The sequence below is a fragment of the Argentina silus genome, assembly GCF_951799395.1.
Source record: "Argentina silus genome assembly, chromosome: 2".
NCBI lineage: Eukaryota > Metazoa > Chordata > Actinopteri > Argentiniformes > Argentinidae > Argentina > Argentina silus.
The window spans coordinates 3,041,087-3,063,413 of NC_139656.1; the positions used below are offsets into that span (position 1 = coordinate 3,041,087).

At 42.8% G+C, this 22,327-nt stretch overlaps 2 protein-coding genes across 2 annotated transcripts; both read left to right on the forward strand.

Annotated features, from left to right (window-relative positions):
- Window positions 1-3,446: 3,446 nt before the first annotated feature.
- LOC310821891 (odorant receptor 131-2-like) lies at window positions 3,447-4,400 on the forward strand (the record flags this gene model as incomplete). Its single annotated transcript, XM_083694167.1, has 1 exon — window positions 3,447-4,400. The coding sequence occupies one exon, from the start codon at window positions 3,447-3,449 to the stop codon at window positions 4,398-4,400; it is 954 nt and encodes a 317-aa protein (XP_083550293.1).
- A 10,533-nt stretch (window positions 4,401-14,933) lies between these two features.
- Window positions 14,934-15,896, forward strand: LOC310821901 (odorant receptor 131-2-like; the record flags this gene model as incomplete). Its single annotated transcript, XM_083694176.1, has 1 exon — window positions 14,934-15,896. One exon carries the CDS (start codon window positions 14,934-14,936, stop codon window positions 15,894-15,896), a length of 963 nt encoding a protein of 320 aa, XP_083550302.1.
- Between the last annotated feature and the right edge of the window lie 6,431 nt (window positions 15,897-22,327).

Genomic DNA, 22,327 nt, shown 5'->3' on the forward strand with positions numbered 1-22,327 from the left:
TTCCACATGTAAGCTTTGTTGTAGATATTTCAACCCATTAACATGTCTATGGTGAATAAAGGAGTTTCAGCTTTGAGAAGGACAAGAAAGGCTTTGTTACAAAGGCGTGGTGCTGCAGTCTTTATAACAACGTTCGCTCTAAACTTTCGCTCTAAACCACTCCCTGTCTATCTCAGCCTTATTGCAGCCCTTTTTGGTGAGAAGAGGCTCAAAGTGCTTGCATAAGTGATGTAACTCACCAAACTCCTCCAAGAGCTTTTCTTCTGTTGAGAAATTCACGGGATCAAACATCTTTGCAGCAAGGAGCACAGGATCAGTGGAGAAAGTGGAAAATCACTGATAGTTATACCATGTATTAAAAATAAAATCATCCTTAACCTTATGCGTCCCTATGTTTTATTTGATGGACTTGCTGCCCTGGCATTTGTCCTTTGTGCCAACACCGAAGGCCAAGTGGCCTTGTCCCTAAAATGATGAAATTCGAGACCTGGTGTGGAACTGAATGTTTCCTCTGACTTCAGTCAAATCTTAAATTGTGTCAATTGCAAACAAAACAAAAATAACAATTATTACTTGTTCATGTAGACCTAAAGTGAACATTTTCATTTTTTGCAGTGAAATATCCTCAGTTTTTTGTTTACTGGTTGTATCAGAACAAACATATTTTTCATTTAAACATTTTGGTCAGTCTCAGTGCAGAAACACATTTTGATTGAATTGTCTTGCACATTACCCATTTATTTCGAGCAATTGGTTTGGTCAAAACATATGTAATGAATGGATTTTACCTGGTTATTATACCTTTAATACTCTGGCATAGTGATTAGATCATAATCATAGAATACCATGACAACGAAGCTCTCTGGTTTTTCATACTGCCTCAGTTTCTGTGATGATAGGATATAATAGGAATAATGAACACTAGTCAATTTTATTAAGGTTGGATCGAGTTTGACAGTCAAATATCTGCACGATTATGTCAGTGTTACAGCGCTGCCGCTTGTTTAGGTGTCTCCATTGAGTTCCACTTTACCAGCGCAGAGTGGTACATAAGAAGAGTGACGCCAATGAAATTAGTGGAGGCTTCAAAGAGTTCCAAAAATCATTTCCTGATTTATTCAATATTGATTTTTTTTATTGGACTAAGATATGTAAGTATGGCTAACAAGACTTAAAACGGGGATAAATGGTGGACGAAAAGTTGGAGTTTCAGCCCCAAAACCTCATGGCTACTCTCAAGTAAAACGAGAAACTACCACAGATTTGGAAAATCTCTCTCTTGAATGGGTTTAACCACACAACGTTTAGTATAGCTACGAAGTTTCTCACTTGAAATTGCAGTATTTATTCAGTTTGAAAATTAAAATCCCAGCTAGCAATATTTGTCAGACTTGATAGCCAGACAAGCAAACGGTTGCCTGGCAACTTGCTCCATAGGTTTGTGTGAAGGGATTATTTGAGTCTCTATAAGTGTGAGCCAATAGAAAATTGACCCCTTCATTGGCGCTACTCTTCAAACATATAACTCTGTATCAGCATATTGCTCTACCTGCGTTTTTGTTCTTTCCACTTCCACTGGGTAATTTATCTTATATCACAAATCCAATTATTAGGAGCTATGTCAAAATCTGGGGTCAGTTCAGGAATCTTTTTGGTTACATGGAGATGGTCCCCCTCATGCCAGTACACTCCAATCCCTTTTTCTTGCCCTCTATCATTGATCATGCTTGCAAACTGTGGCACCCTAAAACTGTGGGGAAACTTTAAATGACCTTTTTCCTAGTGATACCTTTGCTTCTTTAGATTTTTTGTCCAACAAATATGACATCCCACCTACCCATTTATTTATATTCTTACAAATCCAGTTTTATTTATAAAATATTCCCACATATTCCTCCTCATGGCCGCACAGGTCAATGCTTGGACACTGACCTTTTAGTAAAGGGAAGCATTTCTAGAATGTATCACAATATTCATAATATTGATTGTCCCTCACTAAACAAATTAAGATCCCGTTGGGAAAGGGATATCAGAATTGATCTCTCTGACAATACTTAGCAATCCTGCTTAAGTCTTGTTCACTCCTCTTCAATATGTGTTAGGCATGGCCTTATTCAATTTAAGTAAAATAACCTTTCACATCTTTCAAGAACCTGTCTGGTTTAGGTATTGTAAGCGGACTCAGGTGCGGTGCAGAGAAAGGGAGGCGGACGAGTAGTTAGCAGTACCAAACAAAAGGATCACAGACTCAATGCTCGAAAACAAAAGGGGAGATCACAGTCTCAAAATAGTACTTGTATTTTCATATAACTTACGCTCACAAAGTGACCAACAAACGGTGAAGACTAAGCGGGGAGTGAAGGGAAGTGAGAGCACATATAGCATGAGTGACAATTACACACAGGAGCTGGTGATTAGTTTGTGATTGAGGTGGCACAGTGGACGGACAGAGGGAGACACCTGCACTGGGGGTCGCGACCCCCATCCATAACAGAACCAGAATGGCTAAAATGAATCCTCTCTTGATCCCACCTCTATAAGGTGCCATCAACCCCCTGCATAATTATATCACATGTTTTGGTCATGCATATGTTCACACAATTTCTGGGACACAGACTTTTTCAATTGTTTATAGAAAAAAACGTTCCTCCAACCAACTTGCCTCTATATTCAGAGTGGTTCCAGAAGACATACAATTAACACAAAAAAGTCTCATGTTATAGCTCTTTCATTGTTGCTGGCTCGCCGCCTTATCCTATTTGAATGTAAATCCTCTGGAAATACACCCACCCACACACACACCCAGACACACACACACCAACCCAGACACACACCCACACACACACCCAGACACAAACACTGTCTAAAGGCTGTCTTCGTCGTCGTCCCATGCTTCTCTGTAATTGGAGACTGACCAGACTGACGTGTGATGGGTGGACCAAGGAGTTTCTTATATGAGGTGGGTGATGGACAAGCCCACCAGATCATACTCTAGCTGCTCTCTAACCTGGGCAGAACCCTGCAAAGCATGAACCTTTAATTCACTGTGAGTATTTCTTCTACCCAGTCCATTTGAGGGGAAATGACTTTCGGAGATCTACAAGGTGGTTGATCTGAATTCATGTGAATCAAACAGGGAAGCTGCAGAATCAAAAGCTGTTGCATTGTGATTCATTTTCATTTTCTCTTCACAAGAGCCTTTTTTTAAATTATTTTACTTGAGGCAAATATGTTTGTATTGGCTTTTATAATTTGTGCGGCCACATATATATTTAGGCCAAAATTCAAGGTAAATACAAGCAACACTTTTAGAATAATCATGCATAGATTGCCAAAGAGCATTTGCTTGAAAGTTACATGCATATATCTAAATGTTCAGTGCAGGAAATGTGTGCCTTACAGATGTATAATGGATGTATTTTTGTCTCCTCAGATGCTTCTCAGACATGTCAAATACAACACAACCCCAGAACAACATTACAGTCAGTCAGCAATTTGAAGGGCAGGTGGTGAAAGGATTCTTGACAGTGTCACCGTGTCTCCTCTTCCTGTTCATCAATGGAGTGATGTTGTTCTCACTGAGGAGCAAGCCAGTCTTTCGTGAGACCTCTCGCTACATCCTGCTGTACAATCTCCTCTTTGCTGACACCTTTCAGTTGGCAGTAGGTCAGCTGCTTTACATATTGGCCATGGCCAGACTGTACATGATACGTTATATATGTTTGATTATTGCCATGTTTGGTATGATCTCCACTAGCATCTCCTCTCTCAACCTGGCTGTGATGTCACTGGAGAGGTATGTGGCCGTGTGCTTCCCATTGAGGCATGCTGACATTGCCACCATCAAGACCACATTTGTGGCCATCGCTGTGGTGTGGCTCCTGTGCTCCATCAACACTCTCATTCGTATTTTTATGTTACTGGTTCTAGAGTCTATACCTTTGAATCAGTTAATGCAGGACTTCTGCACTAAAGAAAAGATTTTCCAGCTGAAAATATTTGCTGACATAGAAAAAGCATTCACTTGCATCACTTTTGTATCGGTGGGTGTTTTAATCCTGTGGTCATATATTGGTGTGATGATGGCAGCCAAGACTGCCTCCTCTAACAAAGCCTCCAACAGTAAGGCCCGTAGAACAGTGCTGCTGCATCTGGTACAGTTGTTCCTCATTCTCTCCTCCTCCCTGGTCTCTACAATACCGTCAGCCTTGAATGGAAAGGTGGACAGGGTCACAATGGCGCATATTCGATATGTTCTGTTTGTAACCCTTGTTAACTTACCCAGGTGTCTGAGCTGTCTCATATACGGCCTGAGAGATCAGACTATCAGACCCATCCTCATGTACCACCTCTCTTTTGGACTCAGACGTTCAGTTATGCCAGCATCGATTAAGCCTTAATTCCACATATAAGCTTTGTTTCACTGTTAGATATTTCAACACATTAATATGTCTATGGTGAATAAAGGTGTTGATGTGTATACAGTAGTGGTTGCATTTGTTTATAGCAATATAAGGCAGATTTGATTTTGAATTACATATTATAAACTTTATAGTATACTGTAAATATGGTTGATCAGAGAGTGAATGCAGATCTAGATTCCATTTTGAGTTGTGTCAGTCAGAATGTAGAATGCAGGAGGAGCTGTGCTCCATTACCATAACTGGGCCATTACGACGTTCACCCGCAATTTCATGGAGTAAATCCAAGCCCATTTTAGGCTAAATGTCTCCTTGTCAGATCTTCTCAAATTGATTTATCATTCAGAGATTTTCCTTATTTAACCCTCTAGCACCCAATTGAATTCTAGAACGCTGCTGTAGATTACTGACTTTTCAAATTCCATGCTCATTTTATTACATATTATAGTAATATAAGTATTGCAAAAAAAACAAAGGAAAATGGACCACTACAAGTTTGTTTAGTTTTAAAGGACACAATCTCCTCTTTAATATGACACCAAGTCCATGGCAGAATGATTTATATTTATTTATATATATGCATTATGTTTATATTAATGTTGACTCCGCTTTAATTCAATGACACTTCTTATTTCATACTCGTCATTGACATTTGATGAATGTTTACAGATTGATGGCATCAAACATAAATGAGTAGAGCCACAGTTATCTAGCTATATTCTATCATGACAGGATGGTTATGGTAAGAGACACAGAGGGGTGGAGTCGTTGAGTGACACCGACACAAGCGCAGCACAAAAGTTAAACGCTCACTCTCTTTTAGCGAGGTAGTTTTTCGGAATAGAAATCGAAAGTGAGCCTTCTAAGCATTTTTCAAATCACACAGATATAAATGTCATTTGAGTGAACTTCTCAGTCAAGCTACATGGAGAGAATCACTCCAACCAGAGATGATGGCTCTCATATGCAAGCCTGACTGCGGTGCTCTCCGCCCCCCAAAACAGTGCTCCCTTTTCGGCGATGACGATCTTGCTATTGATAGCTAAGTTGAAAGTCGTCCGTCCGAAAACATATTTCAAAAAACACAGTCACAAAGGTAAGTTCAGGTACCTTCCTCGTCAAAACTATATGGTGAGAAATCGCTGCAACTCCAGATCTTACAGCTTTCATACAGTGGGGGAAATAATTATTTGATCCCCTGCTGATTTTGTTAGTACCATAAAGATTATAGACCGCTCATTTCTTTGTAATCGGGCAAACTAACTAAATCAGCAGGGGATCAAATAATTATTTCCCCCACTGTATGCGAGCCCCACGATGGTACTTGGTGATCTCTGCCCCCCAAAACATTGATCCCTCTTTGGCTGTGAAGAGACAGGTCCCTAGATAGCAGCCTTGAGGGGTTCTTTCCCTACGAGATCTGAGGCTTAGGCTGTCTATCCACAAACTTTCACTCACAATGTCATCATCACCTTCCATGGGCAAAGAGACAGAATCAGTCTCACTCTCGTAGCACAGTCGGGCCACCTCCTCCAAGCTGAACTGAAGAGGACGATTCGGCGCAGACATTTCCGTGACTGAAGTGTTACAACTGAGAAAAACAAAAAAAAATGTCTAATGACAACATGAACATTTTACGGTTCTGTTTTTACAGTGACAACTTTACGTGTACAATGTACTATAGATAGATAGATAGATAGATAGATAGAAACTTTATTTATCCCAGGGGGAAATTCAGGTTCCAAGTAGCGTACAGACCTAGAGGTATCACACATAACATACAACATCAGCAGGATTGTAAACAGGCGAGGTGCAGTTGTAAACGTCTTTGCAGTTAGGTGAGGTGCAAAAAGGTAAGGCAGACAGTGCAATTATCGGACAGTGCAATTATAGCATTAAATACTAAAAACTAAATACGGGCTACATAAATATGGACTATTTTTAAAGTGCATTAAGTCCAGGCTGGTGGAGGGAGGTAGGGGCTGTGTATGAGGCCTAGCATAGCCAGTAAACATTGTAGTTACCGTAATTTCCGGACTATTAAGCGCACCTGAATATAAGCCGCACCCACTGAATTTTAAAAAAATAATTATTTTGAACATAAATAAGCGCAGGTGCCTACCGGTACATTGAAACAAATGAACTTTACACAGGCTTTAACGAAACACGGCTTGTAACAAAAAAAAATAGGCTTTAACGAAACACAGCTTGTAACAAAAATAAATAGGCTTTAACGAAACACGGCTTGTAACAAAAAAAAATAATTAGCGGTAAACAGTAGCCTACCAAGCCTACCGACCTCATCCATATTCATGATGTCGTGCGGGCCGATGGAATGCTCCGCTATCTTTGCATCAGTGAATTTGCGGAAGTTTGAAACTTTTTCCTCGTAGTCGGGAGGGAGCTGCTGACAGACTCGTCCGTACCCTGATGGACAGGCCTTTACGTCTCATAAATCTGAGACACCACGATGGTCCACCTCTAAAATCCTCAAACTTCATTGCGGTGGCGATTGTTTTGGCTTTCAAAATGACTACCGTAATCAGAATGATGGGAAGTTTGAGCGCGCTCGATTTAATCTAAACAGTTACATTGTTTCACCTTAACCCGTTCGGCAATTTCATTGGTCTAATGAAAGCTTCATGCCGCCAAAAAACTGAGCACCGTCACATAATGTGTTTTTTTGCTCAGTTTTTTGGCGGCATGAAGCTTGTGAAAGCGGGAAAAATCCATAAATTAGCCGCGTCATTGTTTAAGCCGCGAGGTTCAAAGCGTGGGAAAAAAGTACCGGCTTATAGTCCGGAAATTACGGTAATGAGGTGAAACAGTGACATGATACATGATAGTGATGTGATACAGAGGGTGGAGGTTATGCAGAGAAGTCCATCTCTTTGCCCTTGATTGACATATTGTAAAGTTGTATGGCTCTGGGGACAAATGATTTAGTCAGTCTGTCAGTTTTGCATGTCAGTGCTCGTAGCCTCCAGCTGATCAAGCTCTTCTGCTGGATGATGGTGTGGTACAGTGGGTGACCTTCATTGTCCATGATGGTGAGCAGTTTGCTCAGAGTTCTTTTTTCCATTACTGAAGTGATGCTCTCCAGTTCAGCTCCCACAACAGAGCCAGCTTTCCTTACCAGCCTGTCCAGTCGCCCGGCATCCCTCTTCTTAGTGCTTCCTCCCCAGCACACCACTGCATAGAAGAGAGCGCTGGCAACTACAGACTGGTAAAACATCCCTAGGAGTTTGCTGCAGACATTGAAGGACCGCAGCCTCCTCAGGAAGTACAGCCGGCTCTGTCCTTTCTTGTAAATCGCATCAGTGTTGGCTGACCAGTCCAGTTTATTGTCCAGGTGTACCCCCAGATACTTATATGTGCTGACCACCTCCACATTGACTCCCTCAATGGAGACTGGTAGCAGAGCGGGCTTAGACCTACGGAAATCCACCACCATCTCCTTGGTCTTAGTAGTGTTGAGTTGTAGGTGGTTTGCACCATTGCACAAAGTCCTCCACCAGGCTCCTGTACTCCCCCTCCTGCCCATCTCTGATACACCCCACAATTGCAGTATCGTCCGAAAACTTCTGCATGTGGCATGACTCTTTGTTGTAGCAGAAGTCAGACGTGTACAGGGTGAACAGGACAGGAGAGAGCACAGTTCCCTGTGGTGCTCCGGTGTTGCATACCACAGCGTCCGAGAGGCAGTCCTTCAGTCTGACGAACTGTGGCCGCCCTGTCAGGTAGTCAGTGATCCAGGATACCAGGTGGGCGATGATTCTCACAGCGCTTTTCCAGGTGAGAATGCGTCCTGTGCAGTAGATATGTGATGGCATCGTCCACTCCAACCTTCTCCTGGTATGAAAACTGTAGTGGGTCCAGTGCATGGCTAACCTGGGGTCTGAGTGTATGTAGAAGCAGTCTCTCCATCGTTTTCATTATGTGTGAGGTGAGTGCGACAGGCCTGAAGTCATTGAGTTCTTTTGGGTGTGGCTTCTTCGGGACAGGGATAAGACATGATGTCTTCCACAGTGTTGGGGCCCTACCAAGACGTAGACTCAGGTCAAATAAGTACCTCAGCGGCTCTCCCAGTTCGGCAGCGCAGGTCTTGAGCAGTCTGGGACACACTTTGTCTAGACCCGCTGCCTTCCAGGGGTTAAGTCGCTTTAGTCCCGATCTCACCTGGTCTGCCGTGATTGTAGGGGGGAGGGGCTGGGAGGGAGGGGGGGGTGGGTGGTGGGTTGGCTCTTTGTCCCTGGGCGCTCCAGTAGACAGTGGCCGATGGCTGGTGATTGAGGTCGGTGACGCCTTTGATGATGGGGGGGTGTGTGAGATGGGGGAGAGGTGTAGAATGGCCCTGCACACCGAAAGAGACAGAGACAGCTCCTGGAGAGGGGGTGGGGTAGGCCACCGCAGCTGGGTGGTCAAACCTGTTGTAGAACTGGTTCAGTCCATTGGCCCGGTCTCGACCTCCCTCAACACAGCTACTGCTCTTCCTCATGCCCGTCATCATCTTCATCCCATCCCACACCTCTCGCACGTTGTTCTGCTGCAACTTCCTCTCTACCTTCCTTCTGTATAACTCCCTTGCCTCTTTCAGCTTGACTTTGAGTTCCCCTTGTGCGTGCTTCAGCTTTGCTAGGTCCCCCTCTTTGAACGCCCTCTTTTTCTTATTGAGGAGGGCCTTGACATCGCTGGTAATCCAAGGCTTGTTGTTTGGAAAGCAGCGCTTTTTGTGTTTTTGTGGGAACAACAATGTCTTCACAGAAGTTCAGGTAGTCGGAGTGGCAGTGTGCGAGCCCATCAATGTCATCACCATATGATTGTTGGAAAATATTCCAGTCTGTTATGTCCAAGCAGTCCCTCATGGCCTCATCCGTCTCGGGGGACTTCTTCTTGAAGGTGCGTGTTCTGATTGGTTCTCTCCGAACACATGGAGTGTACAGTGGTTGTAGGGAGACCAGATTGTGATCTGATTTCCCCAGTGGTGGTAGTGATGTGGCGGTGTAGGCATCCTTAATGTTTGCATACAGAAGGTCAATTGTTCTGCTCTGTCGTGTGGGGCAGTTGACATACTGGTGAAAGGCGGGCAGTGTTGAATCCAATGTGACATGATTAAAGTCCCCTGATATGGCAATGTAAGCATCGGGGTACTGAGCTTGGAGCTTCGCGATGGTAGAGTGGATGACGTCACGCGGTTTCAGCCATAGCTCGTGGGTTGTATGTACACAGCGATAATGATGGCGTTCGTAAATTCTCGGGGCAGATAATAGGGACGTAAACTCACCGCTAGTAATTCAACATCAGGGCAGCAGATCATGTCCTTTACCGTAATATGTCCAGGGTTACACCATCTGTTATTGATGTAGAGTACAAGCCGGCCACCTTTGTTTTTGCCACTTAAACTCGGGTCTCTGTCCGCTCTCACATGCGAGAAACCAGGGAGCTCAATGTTAGCATCTGGTGTGTTGTTGTTCAGCCACGTCTCCGTGAGAATCATCAAGCTGCATTCCCTGTAGTTTTACGTTCCTCACCAAAGCTGCCAGCTCGTCCGTTTTGTTGGAAAGTGAATTAACGTTACCCATCACACACGAAGGGATCGACGGTTTATACTTCCACCGCTTCGCTAGGACCCTCTCCTTAACTTTAGTCCCAGCTCTGCAGCCTCGATAAGGCCGTCGAATCTCCTTCGGAATGCTGTTAACGCAAGTACTGTCGGTAGTTCCCTTTGATCTGAGCTCGAGTAGCAGATTCCTCGAGTAAGTCCGCGTTGTGCTGCTGCTTTCCTGCGGAAAAGTATCCGTATCCATAGGATACAACATGTCCACGCGTTGCATGTAAATAAAATATAAAAATTGCAAACGGAAAAGTAGTTAAAAAGACGTAAAAAGACAAAACAACAAGAGCTACTGGATGGACAGCCTGCTCACGCCGGCGCCTGCGCAGATTTTTAGATAGTTAATTTTAATTATTGTTAGATAGTTAATTTTCAGTTTTCGATACATTTGATATGGCTAGAAAATCAAGCTGTTTCGGAACTTTTTAAACTGTTCAAAATATCCCAAATAATGCGAAATTGTGGACATTTACCTATCAGTTCATGTTATCATGACACTTACTGCAGTAAACTGTCGGTGTTTTCTTCATAGAAACAATAGCGCATAAGCAGTTAGCATTTGTTTACAAGCATAAATGGTTCAAATCAAAAGACGAAGCTTAATAATAAACACATATTTATAACCAGCAATTTGGTGATTTCTTACAAATAACTGAAAATAACTAAAATGATCGAGGTGGCTCGGAGACAATTACAACATTGTTTGTAGTTTAGATCAAGGAGCGGCTCGCGTGAACTTTCCCGCGCAAATGGTTACAGGTTGGGGAATAGGAAGATGATGATGCAGCAACAACTTTAAAAACCTTTGCCCAATTTATAATTTGCATAACCTCAGTTATCATTCTGTCACTGCATGACAAAGCACATTTATAGCCTACAATTGTTATTAGTGGGCTTGTTTCAGCAAGTCCAACTCAAAATTATTATTATTATTATTGTTATGTAGCGCCCCTTTGCTGTTCTGGGCAATTAATAGGGGTGGCTAACCTGTTTTCTTTAAATAAAATGTTATCTCTAACTATTATTGTATGCTTACTTTGTCTGTTCACTACAGGTATCAGTAATAACGTGCACATTCAAATATCCAAATTTAATTGGTAAACACTGTAAACCTCAATGAAATTAAATAAAACCTATTCTAAAGCCGGCAATGATAACTATGATAACTATACCAAAGTCCAGTGCGTTGCATGCCTGGCGCGTGTAGCTTGCGTGCGTTGTAGCTCACCTAAAATGGCGGCTCCTTCACTCTCACGAGCTAGACGACAAAACCGAAACTCCCAGTTCCTTGAGCCGGCAGCCGCGTGAAGCTCCTCTCTCGGCAACCGGTGCAGTTTTCTCGAACGGCAGGAATCTTGTGTGCTACTGTCTCTCCCGGTTGCTATAGACGTCTTGAGCTCCCGTGTTGGTCGAACACACAGCCCATAAGCACTCCGAAGAAAAACTAGCTATCTCACTGTTGAGCTAGGCTAGGCTAAGCAAGGTGGTTGACCGTCTGAACGGTTACTCCTCTGCAGAGAAAGTGTTCCAAAACAGGTCATACGCCGAACGTAATAACTTATAGAGTTCACGGGTTGTGCACTCGCATTACCTTGTTCTAAACACAGAAATAAGTGGGCTACCTATTTCCACACTATTAAATTTCACTCGACATCCGTTCTCTTTCTTCGCCTTCTCCAACTAAACTCATCCACCTGACACCTGACCTTCAACTCACATTCTCATTGGCTCATGAAATTAAACAAAATGCACAAACTTTATATTTGAATACTTTTCTCACAGAAATCAAAAGTAAATTCCTTTACATTATTGCCAGCATTGTGAACATAGTATTTAAGAAAACAAAATACATTTCACATCATATAAATAATTCAATACATGCACTTAACCCATGAAACTCTATTTATACTATTTATTAATTCCTATTTATTAATCAATGAACTTTTAATAGTTAGGCCTAATTTTCCATAGGGCTACAATTATTATTATTATTACAATTCTCCCGATTTTTCAGTATGCTACCGCTCCTAGAGCATTTTAAGCTATTCACACCAATCCAACTTTAAAACGTGCAGAGTTTCTTGCACTTGAGTTTCTTACATTTATATTTTTCAGACTCATAATACTTAAACTATTCCGCTTTTTGGAACTCAAAAACGCCTCCCTTTTAACATGGTGGAATGTTGATTTAGGCTCATGCTATCTATCTATCTATCTATCTATCTATCTATCTATCTATCTATCTATCTATCTATCTATCTATCTATCTATACCTCCACTCTCTCATCTATCCATCCTCTCATTCAACTATCCTGTTACGGCCGCAGCCGATACCCGCCCGAATGTCTCTGTTATGCTGTCAAGCAGGCTGCGCGCTACAAATTCCGAGGCTCCGCCCACTCCGTCGACATCGCCAGCGCGGATCCGGATTGGATGCATCGCAACCAGCGCGCCTATCGGGTCCCAGCGCGGGCCGGATAAAAAGCCGGGCCAGCTTGTCAGTCGGCGGGGCTGTGTATGTTTGACCAGTACCCGTGAGACTTGTGTAGAACAATAGACTGTGTAGAAACGTGTTAGTATTGTGATACTGTGCTTAGCGCAATCGTTTATTAGTTTATGGTTACCGAAAATTGGGCCAAGTATAGTTTTGTTGCACTGATGTTGCACCACACTCAGTAGATTCCTTTGTTTAGACTCTCCAGGAGTAGAGGTGGCTGTTCTGCACTGTACCTAAGTTTTGTCCACTGCTTTAGGCCAGTGAGGTTTTGTTTTCGTTTTGGTTTTGATTACATGATGAAAGTTTAGGTTTTGCTCTGCGTTTATGAGCTTGCTTTTGGTTATATGTTTATTTGAGTTGAACAGCCCCTGCAGGTCCTTTTTTTCTGTTGTTGTAGCCACTGAATCTGTATCACCTTTGTTACCCTTATAAGACAATTTAAGTTCCTTGTTAATAAAATAACTATAATTTACCAATTCCACCTGGTTATATGTTGCTTCCCTTTCCCCTAGCGAGCCGGGTTGTAACATATCCCTTCATCCATCCAACTAACCAACCAACTAAACTGTCTTTAACTTTATCCACTACCATAATAAGACTACATGTATCTCACTTTCTTTCAACGACCCAGAAAATCTTATCAACCCTGATAAAAAGCTTTCTGATACCTATTCTTTTTGCTTTTTGTAACTCCAAAAACTCCTAATCCGGTGAACCAACCAACTCTACACTGAACCACCCAACCGTAGAACATTCTATCTAACTAACCTTCAAACCCATACTGATTAACCTCCAAATGTTTATCAATCTATACCCTCTCTCATCCATCCATTCTCTCTATTTATCTATCGATCGATCGATCGATCGATCTATCTATATAAATATCTTTCATCAAACAATTCATCCATCTAATCAACCAACAAACCAACCAACCATTCATCCATCCATCCAACCCACCAATCAAACCATCTTTATCTATCTATCTATCTATCTATCTATCATCCAAACGATTTAAACAACCAAAATATGACTTTGCAAGCCCACAAAGTTTCTTCAGGAACTTATTTTTCTCCTACAACTTTTAAGCTATTCACACTATTCCAACTTTAAAACGTGCGGAGAGGTCTAACTTGAGTTGCTTATATTTAGATTGTTCAAACTCATTATACTTTTAAACTGTAACTCAAAAACTCCTGTCTTTTAACATGGTGGAATGTTGATTTCGGTCAACATTCTTCCCCATTGGTACTGCAACTGCTTTGGAACTGCTTTCAGAACTCTTGAACAGGAGACCTGCAGAACCCATTAACAGAATGATTACAAAACAATGCACTCCCTTGGCTACCAGTTCCACCAACCTGAAACCACTCTCAACCACTTACACAACCAACTCTACTACTCTCAACCACTCAACCAACCAACCAACCCTCTACCCACTCCACTGAACTACCCCAGACTCATCCTATCTATCTATCTATCTATCTGTCTATGACCTTCTAACATACTATCTATCTAACCTTCTATCTTTCCAACCTTATATCTATCTAACCTTTCAACTACCTAGCATCATCCTTTCTTCCTTTCAACAGTCACTACTGCTTCACTCAGTATAACCCATACTGATTAACCTCTTAATTATGTTGATCTTTCTATAGCTCCCCTCTCATCCATCCATTCTCTCTTTCATCGATCCATTCATCCATCCAATCAGCTAAACAACCAACCAAACCAACTTCACTTATCTCACTTTCTGTCAACTCCCCAGGGCTTTCTAATGAACACACTCCGACACACACACACACACACACACACACACACACACACACACACACACACACACACACACACACACACACACACACACACACACACAGTCTAAAGGCTGTCCCACCCCCCCAATGCTTCTCTGTAATTGGTGAGGTGACGAGACTGACACGTGTGATGGAATTATGTGGGTATAAAGGGGAGTTTCTTATATGAGGTGTATGACAGACAAGCCCACCAGATCATACTATAGCTGCTCTCTAACCTGGGCAGAACCCTGCGAAGCATGAAGCCTTAGTTCACTGTGAGTATTTCTTCTACCCAGTCCATTTGAGTGGAAATGATTTTAGGAGATCAACAAGGAATCAAAAACTCTGCCTCTGTTTCAGTTTATTTATTTATTGAGGTGTATACTTTTCTATTGGCTTTTACAATTTGTGCAGTGACATAAATTATTTAGGCCAAAATTCACGGTACACAATCAATACTTTTAGAATAATCATACATATTGCTAATGAACATTTGCTTGAAAGTTATGTCTAATTGTTCAGTGCAGGAAATATGTGCCTCACAGATGTACTATATAATATATGTATTTTTCTACATCTATGTATGCTTCCTCAGATGCTTCACAGACATGTCAAATACAACACAACCCCAGGACAACATTACAGTCAGTCAGCAGTATGAAGGGCAGGTGGTGATAGGACTTTATGGATTCTTGACAGTGTCACCGTGTCTCGTCTTCCTGTTCATCAATGGAGTGATGTTGTTCTCACTGAGGAGCAAGCCAGTCTTTCGTGAGACCTCTCGCTACATCCTGCTGTACAATCATCTCTTTGCTGACACCTTTCAGTTGGCAGTAGGTCAGCTGCTTTACATATTGGCCATGGCCAGACTGTACATGACACGTTATATATGTTTGTTTATTGCCATGTTTGGTATGATCTCTACTCGCATCTCCTCTCTCAACCTGGCTGTGATGTCACTGGAGAGGTATGTGGCCGTGTGCTTCCCATTGAGGCATGCTGACATTGCCACCATCAAGACCACATTTGTGGCCATTGCTGTGGTGTGGCTCCTGTGCTCCATCAACACTCTCATTCGTATTTTTATGTTACTGGTTCTAGAGTCGATACCCATGGGTCAGTTAATGCAGGACTACTGCTCTAAAGAAAAGATTTTCCAGCTGAAAGTATTTGCTGACATAGAAAAAGCATTCACTTGCATCACTTTTATATCGGTGGTTGTTTTAATCCTGTGGTCATATATTGGTGTGATGATGGCAGCCAAGACTGCCTCCTCTGACAAAGCTTTCAACAGTAAGGCCCGTAGAACACTGCTGCTGCATCTGGTACAGTTGTTCCTCATTCTCTCCTCCTCCCTGGTCTCTACAATACTGTCAGCCTTGAATGGAAAGGTGGACAGGGTCACAATGGTGCGTATTCATTATGTTCTGTTTCTAACCCTTGTTAACTTACCCAGGTGTCTGAGCTGTCTCATATACGGTCTGAGAGATCAGACAATCAGACCCATCCTCATGTACCACCTCTCTTTTGGACTCAGACGTTCAGTTATGCCAGCATCGATTAAGCCTTAATTCCACATATAAGCTTTGTTTCACTGTTAGATATTTCAACACATTAATATGTCTATGGTGAATAAAGGTGTTGATGTGTATACAGTAGTGGTTGCATTTGTTTATCGCAATATAAGGCAGATTTGATTTTGAATTACATATTATAAACTTTATAGTATACTGTAAATATGGTTGATCAGAGAGTGAATGCAGATCTAGATTCCATTTTGAGTTGTGTCAGTCAGAATGTAGAATGCAGGAGGAGCTGTGCTCCATTACCATAGCTGGGCCATTACGACGTTCACCCGCAATTTCATGGAGTAAATCCAAGCCCATTTTAGGCTAAATGTCTCCTAGTCAAATCTTCTCTAATTGATTTATCATTCAGAGATTTTCCTTATTTAACCCTCTAGCACCCAATCGAATTCTAGAACGCTGCTGTAGATTACTGAGACTTTTCAAATTCCATGCTCATTTTATTACATATTATAGTAATATAAGTATTGTAATAACAAGTATTGCAAAAAAAACAAAGGAAAATGGACCACTACAAGTTTGTTTAGTTTTAGCCCATTTACTCCTAAAACGCCTGCTAAAAACGGCTATCAAAACCTATGGTATTCTAGGATAAATGTCCTTATCTCCTGAGGGATTCCTGAAAAAATACTAAGAATTGTCAACGTCTACAAAAACCTTAATATCTAAGCCTCTGTAGCACATAGAAACATGAAATAAATTGCATTTTAAAGATAAGAATCACAGGTTGTATTAAAACATGCTCCCTTAGCACTAACATACAAACACATTTTTCAAAAAATCCTCAAAATCAGGGGAAGAAAAAATATATTTTATTTGATTTATTTATATAACAAATAACATTTTAAACATGCCAACACACAGACCAAGGCACCTTGGTATGAGAGAGAGGTGGAAAAGGAGTGGGGAGGGGTGGGGAAGGAGTGGGGAAAGTCCTGGAGGTGGAACTGGGAACAGTCTCAGTTTCACTATATCCTGAATCGAAGGATGTGGTGCATGAAGCACTCACGGTGCAAGTATTGCAAAAAAAAACAAAGGAAAATGGACCACTACAAGTTTGTTTAGTTTTAAAGGAAATAATCTCCTCTTTAATATGACACCAAGTCCATGGCAGAATGATTTATATTTATTTATATATATGCATTATGTTTATATTAATGTTGACTCCGCTTTAATTCAATGACACTTCTTATTTCATACTCATCATTGACATTTGATGAATGTTTACAGATTGATGCCATCAAACATAAATGAGTAGAGCCACAGTTATCTAGCTATCTGCCTATATTTTATCATGACAGGATGGTTTGCAACAATGAATTCAAGTGATACAGCAAAGAAAGTCGCTGGAAATGTGTTTATTTGGTTTTACTACAAAGCATTATGTTTGGTGCAAATCCAGCACATGCAATGCAGTTTCTGCACCATCTCTCGTGTGAGGAATAGTGGTAGCTGCATCAAGTTATGGGTATGTTCGTCACTGGCAGGGACTGGGGAGTTTGTCAGGATCAAGAGAAAATTATGAAATTTGCTGAGTTAGTAGTGACATCCTAATCTACACAGTGTGTAAATGATTCAGATGCAAATCAGAGACCCTATAAAAACAAAGATATTAATTCCAAAATTACATGAACTTTTATGCTTGCATTAAGATGGACTCAATTCAACTTACTGAGTGATTTGTTAATGAAATTTTTGCTTTTTAGCTAATTTTAAGAGTGTCATAGCAAAGGATCTGAATACTTATGTACATGAGGTATTTCTGTATTTCAGTTTAAATAAATTTGCTGAAATTTCTAAAAACCTGTTTTCGCTTTGTCATTCTGGGGTATTGTGTGTGAATTGATGGCAAATTTTTATAACACAACAAAATGTGGAAAAAGTGAAGGGGTCTAAATACTTTCTGAAGGGACTGTGACTGCCTATGGCTCCTGGTCTGAGCATTGATAACTTTCTTATGATGACTGATGGATAGATTTGTATTTGTTGTAAGTCGCTTTGGACAAAGGCGTCTGCTAAATGACACAGTCACAGTCCCTTCATCAAGTCACCAAGTCAATGGCAGAATGATTTATATTTATTGATATATATTATATTTATATTAATGTTGACTCCACTTTAATTCAATGCCACTTCTTATTTCATACTCTATTGACATTTGATAAATGTTTACAGATTGAAGGCATCCGACATAAATTACTAGAGCCACAGTTATCTAGCTATCTGCCGATATTTTATCATGACAGTATGGTTATGGAAAGAGTGTTACGTCCCTTGTCCTGTATGCATGTGGGTTTTCCTGTCATGCTGTGTTTTGTGATCGTGTGACTTGTGCCCTAGTTAATTCAATTCAATTCAATTCAATTCAAAGTGTTTCTTATCATATGCACAGTAGAAAACATGTTTCCCTGTACAATGAAATTCTTGCTTTGCTGTCCGCAGAATGCCAACCAATGTAAAATGTACAATACTAAAAAATATACAATATATACTAAACAAAATATACAAGATAACAAAGTTTAAGGCAGCATGTGATAATAAAAAAGCAACAATAATAATAATAAAACAATGCAAATGTAAGCAGTGCTATTATGCATGTGCAAACTGAAAATTTAACAGTCGGGTTCAGTTATATGAGGTAGTACAGTTATATGAGGTAGTCCATGATTATAATCTCCTATGTGTTGTTTAGGAGCCTGATGGCAGTGGGAAAGAAGGAGTTCTTTAGTCTGGTGGTCCTGCATTTAACACTTCTGTACCTCCGGCCTGAGGGTAGAAGTGTGAACAGTCCGTGCTGGGGGTGGGTGGGGTCCTTGAGGATGGAGGCGGCTCTCCTGTGGGCTCTGTGGTGGTAGATGCTCTGCAGAGAGGGCAGTGGAGTCCTGGTGATTTTCTCAGCGGTCTTCCCCACTCTCTGCAGGCGTCTGCAGTCCATAGCAGTAGTGCTGCCGTACCACACAGTGATACAGCTGGTTAGGATGCTCTCAACAATGCAGCTGTAGAAGTTGCTGAGGATCTTGGGCGACATGCCAAACTTCCTCAGCCTCCTCAGAAAGTACAGCCGCTGTTGGGCCTTCTTAACCAGCTGTGTGGTGTTAAGTGTCCAGGTGAGGTCCTCGCTGATGTGGACGCCCAGGTATTTGAATCTGCTCACCCGCTCTACTTCGAGTTCCCGGATGTACAGTGGCCGATGAGGTCCCCTCTTCTTCCTCATGTCCACTATCATCTCCTTCGTCTTGTCCGTATTGAGGGTGAGGTTGTTGTCCTCACACCATTCTACCAGACTGGCCACCTCCCTCCTGTAAGCCGCTTCGTCCCCGCCAGTGATGCGTCCTATCACTGCGGTGTCGTCCGCAAACTTTAGGATGATGTTGTCCTTGTGGGAGGCGACACAGTCGTGGGTGAACAGGGTGTAGAGGATGGGGCTGAGGACGCATCCCTGTGGAGTACCAACATTTGTAATAATGCTGGCTGAAGTCCTATTACCAATCCTGACAGACTGGGGCCTGCCAGTCAAAAAGTCTAGGAGCCAGTCACAGAGGGTGGGGTGCAGGCCAAGTGTGGACATTTTGTGGATGAGTCTGTGGGGGATGACCGTATTAAAAGCGGAGCTGTAGTCTACAAAGAGCGTCCTGATGTAGGAGTCTTTGTTTTCCAGGTGGGAGAGGGAATAATGGAGGACAGCAGCGATAGCGTCTGAGGTGGACCTGTTGGGCCGGTAGGCATACTGCAGGGGGTCTAGGGTGTCCGGTATGCTGCTCTTAATGTGTGCCAGTACCACTCTCTCAAAACACTTCATGATGATTGTAGTGAGTGCTACTGGCCTGTAATCATTCAGGCAGGCAGGTTGGCTCTTCTTGGGAAGGGGGACGATGGTTGTAGTCTTGAAGCAGGAGGGAACAGTGCTGTGAGTGAGGGAAAGGTTGAAGATGGAGGTGAGAACATCAGTCAGCTCGTTGGCACATGCTCTGAGAGCCCGCCCAGGGATGTTGTGTGGTCCTGCTGCCTTGCGAGGGTTGATCTTCCTCAGGGCTTTGTTTACCTGGCCTGATGAGATGGTTAGTGGAGGGGAGGGGGGTCGGGGGGTCCCGGTGTGTGTGTGCCTCCTCTCTGTGCTGTGGCTGGAGGTCTCAAAGCGGGTGTAGAAGATAATTAGGTCATCTGGCAGGCTGTCTGTGGAGCTGATAGTGTTGGTGGTGGTCCTGTAGTCTGTGATGTGCTGCAGGCCTTGCCACATCCGCCCGGAGTCAGCAGTAGAATAGAAGCCATCCAGCTTCTCTCTGTACTGCCTCTTGGCCGCTGTAATGGCTTTTTTCAGTCCATACTTCGGAGCTTTGTTCTCCGTCTCATTGCCTGATCTAAATGCAAGAGAGCGAGCACGCAGCATGTGGTGTACCTGACTGTTTATCCAGGGCTTCTGGTTGGGGAACTTCCTGACTTGTATGGTGGGCACGATGTTGTCGACACAAGTGCTAATGTACCCAGTCACATACTCAGCATAGTCCTGTATGCTGACAGAAGAGTCCTCCAGCGTGGCTGCAGCTTTAAACACATCCCAGTCTGTCCGAGCAAAACAGTCCTGCAGGGTGCTCTCAGTCTCTGGGGTCCAGAGTTTGACTTGTTTAGTGACAGGGTTTATCTGTTTCAGTCATTGTCTGTAGGCTGGATACAGGAACAACAAGATGTGGTCTGAGTGTCCAAAGTGGGGGCGGGGTGCAGCCTTGTATGCACTGCGTATACTACTGTAAACATGATCCAGTGTGTTCTTCTCACGGGTGGGAATATCCACATGTTGATAGTATTTGGGAAATACAGTCCGTAAATTGCACTGGTTAAAGTCGTTGGCGGCGATAAAAACAGCATCAGGATGAGCAGTCTCTAACGCGCTGATAGCTTTGTGGAGTTTGCTGAGCGCTGCCGTGGAGTTAGCTCGCGGAGGGATGTAAACAGCGGCCAAAAACACAGCAGTAAATTCCCTCGGTAGAGAATAGGGATGGCATTTCAGCAGCCAAAACACACGGAACAGTCCGTATGTCGCCACACCACGAGTTGTTGATAAACACACACACCTCCCCCTTTGGTCTTAACTTATCAAGCCTGTGTGCCTGGATCCTGGACTTCCTGACTGCCAGGCCTCAGGTGGTCAGGGTGGGTAGACACACCTCCAGCATACTCATCCTGAGCACAGGGTCCCCCCAGGGCTGCGTCCTTAGCTCCCTCCTCTACTCCCTGTACACCCACAACTGTGTGGCTAAGTCCAGCGACAACTCCATCATCAAGTTTGCGGACGACACAGTTGTGGTGGGGCTGATCTCAGATAACAATGAGGAAGCCTACCTGGACGAGGTGGCGGACCTGTCATTCTGGTGTCAGGAGAATAGCCTCATCCTGAATGTCGCCAAGACAAAAGAGCTGATTGTGGACTTCAGGAGAGCACAACATCCAAGGACCTACACGCCGGACATCGGTGGGACTGCTGTGGACAGGGTGAGCAGTTTTAAATACCTGGGAGTCCATCACAGAAGACCTGACCTGGACTACCCACATCAGTACACTGGTGGGAAATGCAAGGCAACACCTGTTCCATCTCAGGCAGCTGAGGAAATTTAAAGTCTCCTGGAGGATTCTTCAATCCTTCTACTCTGGAGCTGTGGAGAGCATCCTGGCTGGTAACATCACCGTCTGGTACAGTAACAGCATGGCCTGTCTCCCCGGGAATTCAGGCCCTATACAGCAGCCCCCGACCAACCCTCTGATAACAGGTTATGGATCCTCAGCCTGAGGGGTCTTACCCTGTCAGATGCTGACTGGTCCTATGTAGGTTGGTGTCGATTAGATTCACTCCGCTGTTAACGGTCTACATCCCATAGTTCCTCCCATATCTTCCTCTACCCACCTCAGCTGTACTGAAAAGTCACCCCAAATAAAACCGTACACAGAAGTGGGTAATCTCTATGGTTAACGACCGCTCTAATCTGATATGAGTGCCAGTTGGTGTGGTTGCGGATAAAGGGTTTATCGGTAAGGATAATTTACCCAAAGGAGGTAATAAGGGGCCAGATATAACCCTTCAGATCCTAAGATGTATTATGCACAGTAGTCTATCATATTTTATGTTACCAGGAGGAGGTAAAAAGGCTTATGAGGGATGGAATGACTAAAAAAATAAATAATAATAATTAAGAATTAAAATTGAGAAAACTGTTCCTTTAAATGCAGGTTAAATTCTTTAATGATGGCTTAAAGCATTGCAGCATTACAGGCAGAGTGATTAAATGGTAAAATGCTAGTATTCAAAAACGATAAAAATTTGAAAATAATAAAACCTATCAGTCTGTCCTTACTCTGCCTGTGAAATTTAGAGAAGTCCCAGTTTCACTTGTACAGAGCGAAGCCGGTTCCTCTATCCGCCAGAG